The sequence below is a fragment of the Otolemur garnettii genome, unplaced genomic scaffold (genome assembly GCF_000181295.1).
Source record: "Otolemur garnettii isolate 467f Iridium unplaced genomic scaffold, OtoGar3 scaffold00031, whole genome shotgun sequence".
In the NCBI taxonomy this organism is placed as follows: domain Eukaryota; kingdom Metazoa; phylum Chordata; class Mammalia; order Primates; family Galagidae; genus Otolemur; species Otolemur garnettii.
In genome coordinates this window covers 14,518,403-14,531,460 of record NW_003852426.1, presented here as the reverse complement: position 1 = coordinate 14,531,460, position 13,058 = coordinate 14,518,403, and the positions used below count along the sequence as shown (strand labels likewise).

The 13,058-nt window shown below is 52.4% G+C and overlaps 1 protein-coding gene across 1 annotated transcript; it reads right to left on the bottom strand.

Moving 5' to 3' along the window:
* Nucleotides 1–8,390: 8,390 nt before the first annotated feature.
* On the bottom strand, nucleotides 8,391–10,815 carry CUNH6orf223 (chromosome unknown C6orf223 homolog). Its single transcript, XM_012804674.1, is given in 7 exon segments — nucleotides 8,391–8,428; nucleotides 8,431–8,536; nucleotides 8,539–8,629; nucleotides 9,307–9,408; nucleotides 10,318–10,405; nucleotides 10,408–10,441; nucleotides 10,735–10,815. Coding segments are annotated over 7 exon segments (540 nt in total).
* Nucleotides 10,816–13,058: the final 2,243 nt, after the last annotated feature.

Sequence of the window (13,058 nt, the reverse complement as noted above, 5' to 3'; positions counted from 1 at the left end):
CCCTCCCCGCAGAAGGCACGCCATCTCCATCTTCCTGAACAGTGCACCTTTCCATGGTAGCTCTGCCGTGCTGGCACTCAATCTCAGTGGTGGGAGACTGAGGCAGGCGAGACATAGTCTTGGCTCTCAGGAAGCTCATAGGCAGGGGATCAGGGCCTGCTGGGCAGAGACCAGCCATATATCTCAAACTCCTATGAGGGGCTCAGTAGGGGCTCAGAGCCAGAGCAGCTGCTCACACCCAGAGCTGGGTCTGTCGGGGCGCCCACCTCAGGCTTCTGCAGGATGGCCAGGTGCTGATCCTAACTTCAGCCCTGAGGAGGAGGCTGCCAGAGGGTCATCGACCTCAGGACAGACTCATACCAAGGGGTCACCCCTGGGAAGGTGGCCCAAAGAAGGTTCTGGAATATGACCTTCTTGGGAAAGCTGGAAAGGCGTAGGGAGGGGAATCAGGGTGAGCTTCTCCCAAGACCCATCTCCTTGCTCCTGCTATGACTGTCATCCCGCATGGCAGTCGGAGCTCCTGGAGAGATTCAAGGGTTGCCTTCCTGTGTGTGTGCATGTGTTGGGTGAGTTTCTCACTGAACTTTTTTTTGAGACAGAGTGAGATTCTTTCACTTTGGGTAGAGCACTGTGGTATATCATAGCTCATATCAACATCAGTCTCTTGGTTTCAAGCCATCCTCTTGTCTCAGTCTCCTGAGTAGCTGAGACTATAGGTGTCCACCATGATGGCCTGCTAGTTTTTTCTATTTTTTAGTAGAGAAGGGGGTCTCACTCTTGCTCAGTCTGGTCTTGAACTTGTGAGCTGAGGCTCAGTCTCCCAGAGTGCTAGGATTGTAGGTGTGAGCCACTGTGCCTGGCCTTCTCTCTGAGCTTTGAGGATAGGGGCCAGTGGCTCATTGTATACCCGAGGTCTGGCTCATTGTATACTCACAGTTCTGAGACAAAGGTCAGATGGCTCCAGACTTCTGCCCAGGATGTGAAATTCTTTGTAGTATTCATTGGTCATTTTTCATTCATTCATTCATCATTCATCAGTTCCTTTGCTGCAGTAACAGCACCTCTGAAAAGTGTTCCTCTTGTTTCTGCTTAAACTTACTCCTGAGATGCACTCAGTCTTCAGAGATGACTCAATGCACGTTGTGGCCATTTGAGTTTTAAAACTTCTTACTGTTGATGATTTCAAATCTCACTCCCTAAGTTTACCTTCTGCTAGTGTTCATTTACCTTTAGAGATCCAGTTTAACTCTTCTGTATATGACTTCCAGGCATGTTCAACTCTCCCCTTTTTTTCTTCCTTTCTTTCCTCCCTTCCATCCCTCCTTTTTTCTTTCCCTCTATAGGCATTTCTTGACCTTCTATTATGTGTCAGGCATCAGGAAAACAATTGCAAGCCAAGGTACTTACAGCCCCTGACCTCATGGAGCTTACAGTCTAGTTAAGAGACACCACAGAGCAAACGGCTGAGTAGAGAACTGTAAAGCTGCCCTGTAAGTGCCACTGCAAGCACAGGGAGGTACCAGGCCGAGCATAGAAAAGTGGGACACTCACACAGTGGTCTTTTACTTGGGGCTATACGCCTTGTAGCATTTCTTCACATCATGGGTTTTCTGAACCCCTCCTCACTCTATCACCCTTTTTGTCATTGTTCCCTTGAGATGGAGATCCTCAGGTCTGGACCCACTGGTCCAGGAGACCCTGGCCAGCTCAGAGCCCAGTGGCCACTCATCTCTGGCTGGAAACTGCCCTCTCATTAGTTCAACCCAAATCTTCATTGCTCCCCCAAGGTACAAGTCCCTTCCCAGAAATGTTCACACACACCGTTCTTATGTGTGGCCTCCCCCAGACTATGTCTCTGAGTTGAGTGTTTGACCTTGAGTTTCGGTCCTTGCCTTGGCCCTGTGAATGCTCATCTACTTGGTATGGACTGTTTGCTCCAGCCTGGCACAGTCTGTTCCGAGTCTGAGCCTGCTGCTGGCTACAAAGCCCAGGGATGCACTCCCTGTTAATGTGACCAGCAAGGTGTCTGCTCATCCTGTCTGCATACTCTGGATAAGGTGCTGGCAGGCAAAGTCTCAGGGTATATGGTGGGGGAGGGACCCAAGGCCCCTGAGTACCTGGCAGTGTCTATGAAGTGGTACCTGCCCTGGGGCTTCAGAAAAAGCTTCCTAGGTCTGGAGGCCCAATCTATGCTGGGGTGACATGGTTTTTTGATCTCTGACCTGGTTCTTTTTTTTTTTTTTTTTGAAACAGAGTCTCAAGGTGTAGAGTGCTGTGGTGTCATAGCTCACAGCAACCTCCAACTCTGGGGCTCAAGCGAACCTCTTGCCTCAGTTTTTCTATTTTTAGTAGACAGGGTCTCACTTTTGCTCAGGTTGGTCTTGAACTTGTGAGCTCAAGCCTCAGCTTCCCAGAGTGCTAGGATTATAGGTGTGAGCCACCGCTCCTGGCCTCTGACCTGGATCTATGACCCTCCTCAGGCTGTCATCAATAGAGATTGAGGGGTGGGGCCAGCTTTATGTGTGTGTGCTGTGCACACGTAGGAGCGGTGTGTACGTCTGTGGGAGTTGTCTGATAGGCCTTGCTGCTGGCTGGCACCTACCTTTTCCTACTGGTAACAGTATTGTTCAGAGGTAGCCAGGCCACCAGAACCCTGGCCAAGGCTCCACTCCCGTTACCCCATAGTCACACCAGGTAGCCACATTTGCCCTCCTGCCTGTTTGCAGGGTCCTACTCACCACCCCAGACCCCTCAGGGATCTGGCCACTGCCACTGGTGCCACCCCCTCCAGGCTCACTCCTTGCTTTGGCCCTTGAAAGAAGACTTTTAAAAGGACATCTGACCCTGCCACCTCTCTGTTTAGAAGAGAGGCACGGTCTTCTGTGAAGGAGGTCCAGATTCTTCACTGTGGCCTACGTCTCCCCTCATACCCAGCCCCAGCTGGCCCCCTAGCTTCAGCTTGTCCATACCCCTCCAGTCCAGGTCAGGTCAGCCATTTTGAAACCACTTACAGTGCCCTGCCAGGCACACTGTGCTCCAGGTTCCAGGCCTTTGTGCAGGCTACCCCATCCGTCTGGAGCTCTGGCCCCTCCAAACACTTCACTGTCACCCCCTCATCTTTTCAGATTTGGCATAAACAAAGACTCTCCTAGAAGGTCCTCCTCCTTGCTCCTCGGCTCTAAGAGGGCAAGGTCCACATGCACTTTATTATAGTGTTTTCAGAAGCTAATATTCAATAAAGACAATAATAATTTCTTTGGACTTGACATTTCTTGTCTGTAAAATAAAAATAATGCTGTTTGACACACAGAGTTCCAAAGAGGGCAGTGGGAGATGATGTCTGTGACTTTCCCATCACGGAACTAGGCATGTAACAGATGCCCCGGAAATATAGTTCTAATTTCCCTGCCCTTCAGTGTTTATGGGGACATGTTCTTTTCTGTTTAAAAGTACTGTACTTTAAGAAATAAAATAAAAATATTGTACATGTAGGGAGTCCTTTTCACTCCAAAGCTTGACTGGCTCCTTGTTGCTCAGGTTTCCACTCAGACATCACCTTCTCACAGAGACATTTTTCGACCACCTCATCTACAATAGCCGCCCCACACCATCACTTTCCACCCCAACGCCTCCTTGTCACCTGAGCTATATTATTTTTTTGCTCGTTGATTATCTTTCTCTCCCTAGAACATTGAGTACCATGGAGGCAGAGAACTTGGCTGACTTTTCCATTGCTGCAGCCTTAGTGCCCAGCCATCTAGAAGTTTCCAGGGCCAAGACTTTGAAGCCTCTAAGGCAGTGGTTTTCAATCTTCCTAATGCTGAGACCCTTTAATACATTTCCTCATGCTGGGGTGACCCCCTACCATAAAACTATTTTCGTTGGTACTTCATAACTGCAATTTTGCTACTGTTATGAATCGTAATATAAATATCTGATATGCAGGATGGTCTTAGGCAACCCCAGTGAAAGGGTCATTTGACCCCCAAAGGGGTTGTGACCTACAGGTTAAGAACCACTGCTCTAAGGATTCCCTAGGGACAAACGCCGGTGTGTATTTCTGTGTGTGGTGTATGGCAAGGGGGTGGTGAGGTGTCTTCCCCTCCCTTTTGTACATCCCAGGGAGGTGGGAACTCCTACAGCAGCTGCTGGCCTTATTCCCTGTGGGAAATCAAGGGCAGTGGCCCTGCCAGAGCCTGCAGATGCCGGTTGCCAGGTGTGCAGGGGAGTGGGCAGTTCTTTCCCCATGGTGACCTGGGCATCTGGGGCTAAGCACAGGCCTTTCTTAGCACCTCTGATTCACAGACTACCTGCTGGCAAGGAAGAGCCGAGGCACTTTCCACCTCACTCCCCTTCCTGGGGGCTCTGGCCCACGCCTTGTATGTCTGTTGTGTTTCTTCCTGCGTCTGTACCTGCCCCTCCCCTCACTCTTGCCTTCCTGTCACCAGAGTCTGCTGGACCCCATCTCACCTGCTTTCCTTGGTGCCAAATTTGCACACTTGGAGATGGAGTGTGCTGCTCCCTCCTCTTCCTTATTTATGCTATCCCCTCAAGCTTCCTGGGGTCAGACCCCTAGCCTCAGTTTCTCCATATGTAGAATGAGTTTTGTTTAGTTTTTATGGCTTTCAAGTCTTTTTTTTTTTGAGACAAAGTTTCACTTTGTCACCCTTAGTGGGGTGCCATGGTGTCACAGCTCACAGCAACCTCAAACTCTTGGGTTCAAGCGATTCTCTTGCCTCAGCCTCTCAAATAGCTGGGCCTACAGGTGCCCACCACAACACCCAGCTATTTTTAGAAATGAGGTCTCCCTCTGGCTCAGACTGGTCTTGAACCTATGAGCTCAGGTAATCCACCCACCTCGGCCTCCCAAATGCTGGGATTACAGGCATGAGCCACCGCATATGGTTTTCAAGTCTTTAACTTTTTTCAAATAATGAATCCTCTTGTTTAAATAGTTACTCCTGTGGCAACTCTGTTCTCTGTGGTAATGGGAGAAACATGAAGGTTCTATGATCAAAATAAGGGGGAAGACCCCAAGCCCTAGTATTCATCCATAACACACGTGCACACACACAGACATGTGTGTGGAGCAGCTCCAGGGCACCACAGGGCCCATTTCACAAACCTCTGAAATCCTTTCCTGCTCAAACACTCTGGAGCCCTGACAGGCACTTATCTGTGTATGTATGCGTGTGACTTTCTGGGGTCAGACCCCCAGCCTCAGCCACTGCAGGAGCTGCTGCCAGCCCTCCCACCCTGCCACTCTGATCCTCTGCTGAGGCATATGAGAGAGATTTCAGAGGAAAGCTCCCAGAGCCTCCCACCCAGCTGTGCCTCCTCCCCACAGAGAAGAGACACTCTCACTCTCAGTCTCCAGTTGGTCTTCCCCCTGCTGCCCCCTCCATGGGGGGCTCAATGTCAAGTAAGCCTACTTGACCTCTGTCTTATCAGGTGGAGAGGGCAGTGAGGGTCTGCACAGGGCTGCAGCTCTGGACTCGGTGTTGGAAGGACTTCCTCACCCCCTCAAGGCCTGGATGGTTCACACTCACTGCTTCACCCTTACAGCTATCAGCACCTTAGGTTCTAAAGCTCCTGACTCTGCCAGTACACCAAAATATCTGAGCAGGAAAAGATTTCAGAGGTTTGTGAGCTGGGCTCTACAGTGCCCTGGAGCTGCTCTACATGTGCACGTCTGTGTGTGTGCACGTGTGTCATGGATGGATGCTGGGGCTCAGGGTCTTCCCCCTTATTTTGATAGAACTTTCAAAATTTTTTCCAGTTACCACAGACAACAGAGTTGCCACATGGGTTACTATTTAACCAAGAGGATTCATTATTTGAAAAAAGTAAGATTTGAAAACCATAAAAATGAAACAAAACTCATTTTACATATGGAGAAACTGAGTCCCAGAAGAGCAAATGGCTTCTCAAGGTCACACTGCTATAGTACCAGTGGAAGAGCTGCCTGTAGCAGGCTGCCTGGCTCATAGGCTGCTTTTCCCAGGACAGGGCCACAGTGTCCCTCTCAGGAGGTGGCAGGTGGGGGTGGGGTGCCAGGAAAGCACTGTCCAGACAAGTGGGTTAAGGTCACAGTCTCCCCCTCTTGAGGGCCCCTTGAGAATAGCTGCATTGAGAAGGTCACTCAAGTCTTAACCAGAGGCTTGAGGTTTTGGAGTGGGAAGGGGCTGATGAGGAAGAGTAGAGGAGGGAGGGGACAGAGGAAAGGGATTCACCCTCTGGGTTACTCACATCCCTACTGGGAGCAGTACCCCCTAGCACCTGATTTCAAGATGTCCCCTTCACTCAGGGAAAGAGGTGGAAGAAGCTTATGTCCAGGCATGGTGGGGCTTGGGTGGGGGAGTGTCCCAAGGTGATGAATGCTGGGGTAGGAAGACTGTGAAGAAGGGGGCCAAAATTTCTGTCTTGAGGTCCCGTGGACAGTCCCCTGGCTGTTAACAAGAGAAATGGTACAGTACGAGGCTCTGTGTCACTCTCTGTGTCCCCCCGGGGTCCAGGAGGGTACCCAGGAAATGCTACTGAATGAATTGGATTGAGTCCACCCTGCCCCAGTCCCTCCACAATCACCAGCCAATTCCCCCCCCTTCCCTCCCCCTTCCCTGTCCTTTAGAGGCTATAAGGACTGAGTTATTCTTAGTAGGTTTCATTCATCAAAGCATGACAAATGGTGTCCTGGGAGGAATGCCTGGGTGCCCTAGGGAGCTGAAGGGTGGGGTAAGGTACAAATGTCCCATCTAAGGGAAGAAGCCATTGCTTTCACGGAGTTCCAGCCTAAAGGAGAGAAAAGGGCCTGTCCTTGGGGGCCCCCAGTCTGATAGGGAGGTATAGACCCTGTCTTTAGGGAACCCCAATCTGAAGAGAACTCATCTAAATGGGAGAGCACTGTGGCTTAGGAAGCCCTGAGTTTGAAGGGAAGAGACACAGTTCCTGCCCTCAGGGAGCTCCCTGTGACAGAGGTTATTATTCCCACATCCCCCCCTTCTCTACCCTTTGGTGAGAGCCCAGTCTCAAGGGAGAGATCCAATTTCTTGTTCTCAATCTACCTCATGTTTCATGGCGGAAAAATAGCTGCCATCCCTGTTGGAGAAGATATACCCAAGGCATGAAACGCAAGATGAAAACAGAGGGTGCCAGAGGGGTAGCCAGAAACATGAAGGAACTGCTGCCACCACATATGGGGGACCTGAAGATGACAGAGAAGGGCGGTTCCCAGCGACCCTCACCTAAGCATGCTTAGCAAAGAACATGAAGGCCACATAGGTGAGCCAAACATGCACGTGGAGGGCCTAGCCCTGAGGCTCCGGGAAAAGGCGCAGGCTAAGGGGGCTGGTCTCAATGTGGGGTCTGCCTTGGCCAACTGGGAGGGCAACTGGAGAATCCACATTATCTTTAGGCTCTCACACGCAATATAAAAGCCACATACTCATTCAAGCTAAACAAAACCTCACTAAAGATTAAACTTGGCCCAAGACCATGAGTTTGCAACCCCCCCAGACATCGGAAAAGAATTTCTGACAGGGAGAGATCTGAGCATGGGTTGAGTGAAGAAGCTGATGGCCAAGTTTCCCCTTTTTGTCCTGGCCTCGGGGTCTTCAGTGCTCTTCGAACCCTTCCTGGGATGGGACACCTGAGCCACATCATTCCTCACCAGCTCCCTTGTGACCACAGGCCACAGCTGGCCAGCTGGCGGGTATTCAAGGTCTGTGACGGGGGTATCACTTTTCTTTGCAAAAAGGTTATTTCCCTTCCCGAGGAGGGAGCCTGTGGTGCTTGTCACAAAGCCACCGCTGCAGGGGCTGCGTCTGTGGCTCAAGGAATATACCAGGGGTGGCGGGTTCAAGCCCAGCCCTGGCCAAAACTGCAAAAAAAAAAAAAAACAAAACTTGGTAAAAACAAAGCCACCGCTGCCCCCATTAAATGGGCTGATCTGGAAGTTCTGGCTGGGTGGCCTTCCTGAGAGCCTTCACTCCTCCATGTGTACCCCAAGAGTAAAATGGGGTACTGTTTGTTGTCCTGCGTACCCTACCCACCCTTCCCGCTGACAGTTAACTTTCCCACAGACCTCATTGTTTCTGGCAAGGAAATAGGTTCTTGCCTCCTCTCCATGTCCCCCGTCTTTCCCAGCAGAGACCTACAAGGACTGTAGGTTGTGTGGGGGCGTAGGGGGATTGAGGAGTTGGGAGAAGAGGGGATGCCATCTCCCCAAGTCCCTCACTTTCCCTGGCCTCAGGTGAGGCCTCATAGCTCTCTCTTGGGGCTGAGGGGCAATCTTGAGGGCGGTTGGAAGCGGCAGCCAGGGGTCGTGGGGACCTGGCCGGCCGAGGAGGAGGGGTGGTGGTGTAGGGCAGGATTCAGGACCCGGGAGGGGCGGTCTAATTGTGGCGCGTTGGCCCAGCGCTGCGGAGCGCCCCGATGACAGCGGCGGTGGGTAATTAGAGCGCATTAGCCGAGCCCCTGCAATCCTGTAATTTCTCCGCGCGCTCCGGGTGTGTTGTAGGAGGTGAAGCGATGCCGGCTCGTCTGTGAGTCAGACTCTCGGAAGCCCGGGTGGGGACGCAGGGGGCGGCAGAGGCCGTGGAGAACGGACTCGCGCCGCAGGTGGCGCCGGCGCCTTCCCTCAGCGAGTCACCTGCGGCAGCCAACAGGGGCGCGCGGTGGGGAGGGGTGTGGCCTGTGTCTCTGCTGCCTCCGCCCCGCGCTCGGCCGCCCGCGAGCCCGGGGTGTGCGCGCAGCCGGGCGTCCTGCCCCTTGTGAGCAGGTGGTCTGAAAACAAGTGAGGTAAATGCAATGGTCCTCGCAGAGACTTTCCAAGTCCCAAATGTCCCAGGGAGGCAGAGAGGAGGGACAGACCTAGGACAGCAATAGAAAAAAAATCAGAGACATCAGAAGAGACTAAGAGTGGAGTGAGGCTGCTTTTCTTGCCCAGCCGCAAATCAATTCTGGGGGAATGGGGAGGAGTCAGTGGGGGGCTGGGGCTGCGAGGGGAGTTTATTTATTAGCCAGATTAGCCAGTATTAATAGGGGAGCGGTGGCGGCCGGCGGCGGCGGGGACATAGCTGGCATAGCTGGCATAGCGGCGGGGCCTCCCGCGGAGCGGGACTCTGAAGGCTTCAAAGGGGCTTAAAGAGGCCGGTGGTGGCACTGCCACGGCCCCGCGGGGGAGGGCGTGGGCGCGGGCGGCGGGGGAGAAGGGGCCATTGTGCACGGAGGGATTAGGGATCTGGCCTGGAAGGAATTTTAAACTGCTGTGAGCTGGAGCCCCCGACACTTCTCCTGCCCCACCCCTGCCTTTGGAGCATGCGGCAGTGTTTACCTGCCTTCCCAAGTCTGGGATGGAGGAGGTGCCCTTCATCCTCCTTCAAACCAGAGACATTCAGGGTTGCCAGATTTGACAAATAAAAATAAAAGACCTCCAGTTACATTGAGACTTTTTAGTGTAAGTATGTCCCAAATATGGTATGGGATATACTTATGCTAAACACCATTCGTTGTTGATCTGATGTTCTATTTACCTGGACGTCTTCTATGTTTTCTGGTAAATCTAGAGGCACCGAAATGTCTATTCCGTGTTCGGAAACAGATTAGGGACTCTCAAAAATGCAACGTGTCTCCCCCATTTTAGAGATCCCCGAGGGCACAGGTTGTGTTTCTGGGAGTTTCCTGAAGCCAGATACCAGAGTTTCATCCTTCAGAAGGGGGCTTTTAGGGGCAGTACATATCTCCTCCATCAGACTGGCAGCTTCCTGAGGATAGGGGCTAAATTTCCCTCATCTGACTAGAGCTCTGGGGTCAGGATCCTTGTCTCTTTCTTCACACTGTGGGGCTTGGAGGGTGTGTGGGTGGGTGTCTCTGAGGCATGATCTGTGTGCTTCTGGGAGGGCACAAGTCTGTTTCTGCTCCACCCCCCCACCCAGAACCCCCCATCCTGCCCCAGGCTGATGGAGGCTTCTCCCTCCAAGTGTTGCTTCCTGCCCATAGGGGGCGCTGGGGGCCCAGAGGACTGACCAACAGATAGATGGGTCCTGTTTCTTGGGATTCAAGGCTGAAGTCATCTGGGGTTGATACATCTGGGAATTTGGGGAGTGAGGTTCCCATCCTGAGAGGCTCCTGACCTGGTCCTGGCCCTTGTTCAGGCAGTCAAGGCCAGCATTTGGGAAAAGCTCTAGTTACTGAGTACCCACTGTTTCTGCCAAGAAGGGACAGCGTGGCCCTGGGTGCAGAATGTCCTGCCCACTTCCCCTCAGAATCATTGCAGCCAAGCCCCGGGCTTCCATCAGCCTCACGAAACCCCACTGCCTCTTGATTGTGCTGTTCTTTCTACCTGAGCACCCTCTTTTCCTGTCTTTGAGGACAGCTAAAGTCTCATTGCTTCTTCAGGATACTCTGCCTTTAGCAAGGTAGGCTGCTTGTGCCTGGGGCTCTTCTGGTGAAAACACCTTCCATTCACTCCCTCCTTCCTCACCAACTTTGGCTACAGAGGGGCTTAAGGTGGAGGAGGGGAGAGAAGGGAAGCTCGAAGGAGTATAGCAAAGGGGGAGCAAGAAGAGGAACCCTCTGCCACCCTCACTCCCTAAAGCCCCTTCCCATCTCCCCTCATCCCCTCTGAACTCTTTTCCATTGAAGCTGAGGGAAGCCCTGGAGAAGCCCTTTCCCACGGTCACAGCCTCAACAAACACCTACTCCTTTCTCCTTTGGCTACAGCCACCTCAGCCTCACCCTCTGCAGAGTGCAGGCCCACCCCTTCGCCGAAAGGCCCCCTCCTTGGGCCAGGACGCCTGCTTCCGCTAGTGGCATCATCACCCCACTCCTCAGGCACCAGTCATCAGGTCGGCAATTAGCTACTTCCTCTCAGCTGCATGAGGCCACTGAACGTCACAGCCCCTCCCCCAGCCGTCAGAGGCGGCAGTGCTGGGGGGTGTCCCCCACCCTTTGTAGTCAGTGCCAAGTCCTGGCTCGACCCCGCTTTCCTACAACCTACTGAGTGCTGGTGCAAAGTGCCTCCTGTCTGGGGAGCTGAAAGCTGCACTGCTGCCTCCTCCCCAAGCCCGTGTCACCACATCCCATTGGGTGAGGACACTCCTGCTGCCTGGGTGGGGTGATGCCCGCTTAAGGGCACTCGCAGTGTGGGCGGGGCTTGAGACTCAGGTGTCTCTGTCCCAGTCACAGGCAGTTTTCGTCGTGCCCTTACCTGGGGCCCGGGAATCTGAACGAAGGATGGTGGCAATTATCTGGGAAGGGAGGAGAAAAGATAATAATTCTGCAGATGTCCAAGCATGCAGGGAGGCAGGCTCTTCATGAAAACTCACATGGGCTCACACACTTGTGTCTAGGCACACTCACAGATGCAACCTGTGCAATGTACGTCCCACAGCAGCTGCACCCACGTGTCCCTGGTGAGTAAGGAAACCCACTTGAAGGTGCACCCTCTCGGCCAGACACCCCCTCTCCACGTGTGTACGCACAGACCCACCAATACAGAGTACTCAAAAAGACAATACGTTTGCTGCCACACCAAAACCATGACGAAGACCTCACAGAGGAAGCCAGGAGGATGGGAGGGAAGGAGAGACCACCCCAACGTCCTCCACCCCATGGACCAGGGAATCTTCCTGGGGAAGGATGAAGGGAAGACTGCATGGGCAGGTGAGCCATGGTGAGAGCAGCTGTGGTCTGAGTCTGGGGTGGAGGTGGAGGATGTGGATTTCTGGAGATAGTTAAAAAATTCCAACAAATGTATATAATCCACAGCAGATCACTTAACTCCCGGGAGCCTCAGTGATTGCTTCTATAAAATGGGGATAATGAGAACAACATCTGAACTTGGTTATGAAGTTTAAATGAGGTAACCCAGCTCAGAGCAGGCTGTGAGCCAACATCACCACTGGGGAAATGCTCACAATATCCTGTCACTTGGTGGTGGGTTTACCTAAGAAAGTTGCCCTGGGGAGATAAGAGGCCCTCATCCTGGGACTTACCTGACTGACCACGTGATCACCCCAGTCTTTGGGTCCAGCCCCAGCCCAGGTACACTACACAGGTTGAGAGGCATGGCAGGGCCTGGGGGTCGTGATTGGGTGCTACTCTGGACTGGCCTGGGAATGCGGTCAGGGATGCCCTACCTGGTTGCCGCGAAAAGTAGCTGAGTGCTAGGTTCTAGCCCTAAGATGGGATGAGTCAGCTAATGCTTCCCTCCCTATCCAGGGAAATTGAGTGCAAGGGACAGGACCTTGAGTGGAGGGGCTTTCTAGGAATATTCTTGGAAGGGAACCTGAAAACAGGCACTGCTGTAGGAAGCCACTGCCTGGGCCTACCAGTCTGTACCCCAGCTCAATACACACTCCGGTCCTTGTTTTTCAGGGATGAAAACAAGCTAGCCTCCAGGTTCATGAGGCAAGGCCCTGTCTGCTCACCAGGTGGGCTCCAAGCACTTTCAACCTACTGCTACTACCTTCCTTGTCACCCTTCTTAAATCTATCCAGCACGGTCTCCAAGCATGGACACAGTAACGTGCACACACACACACATACACTCATACACATGCCCACAGTCACGTAAGTACAACCAAGAACACCAGTGCAGACATATTCTCAAAAGTGCATGCACGTCACACACTCGGTACTCCCCAATGCTTATATACACTTAATGTACGCCCACACAGACACTCACACACACTGACCATCTCAAACACACAAATGCATAGTCATAATCACTGTTGTTGGTTGAACTGTTTACCCCCACCAAAGATATGTTGGAGTCATAACCCCCCGAATCAGGGAATGTGACCTCAGTTGGAAATTGGGTCTTTATAGATATAATCAAGTTAAGATCAAATTTTACTGGATGAGGGCGGGCCCCAAATCCAATGTCTGGTATCTTTATATGGAGAGAGACTTGGCGATAGAGACATAGAGACACACAGAGAAAAATGTGACAATGGAGGCAGAAATTAGAGTAATGAAGCCACAAGCCATGTAATGCCATGAATCACTAGTGGCCATCAGAAAGTAGGAGATGAGGGTGCAACAGGTTCTCCCTCAGAG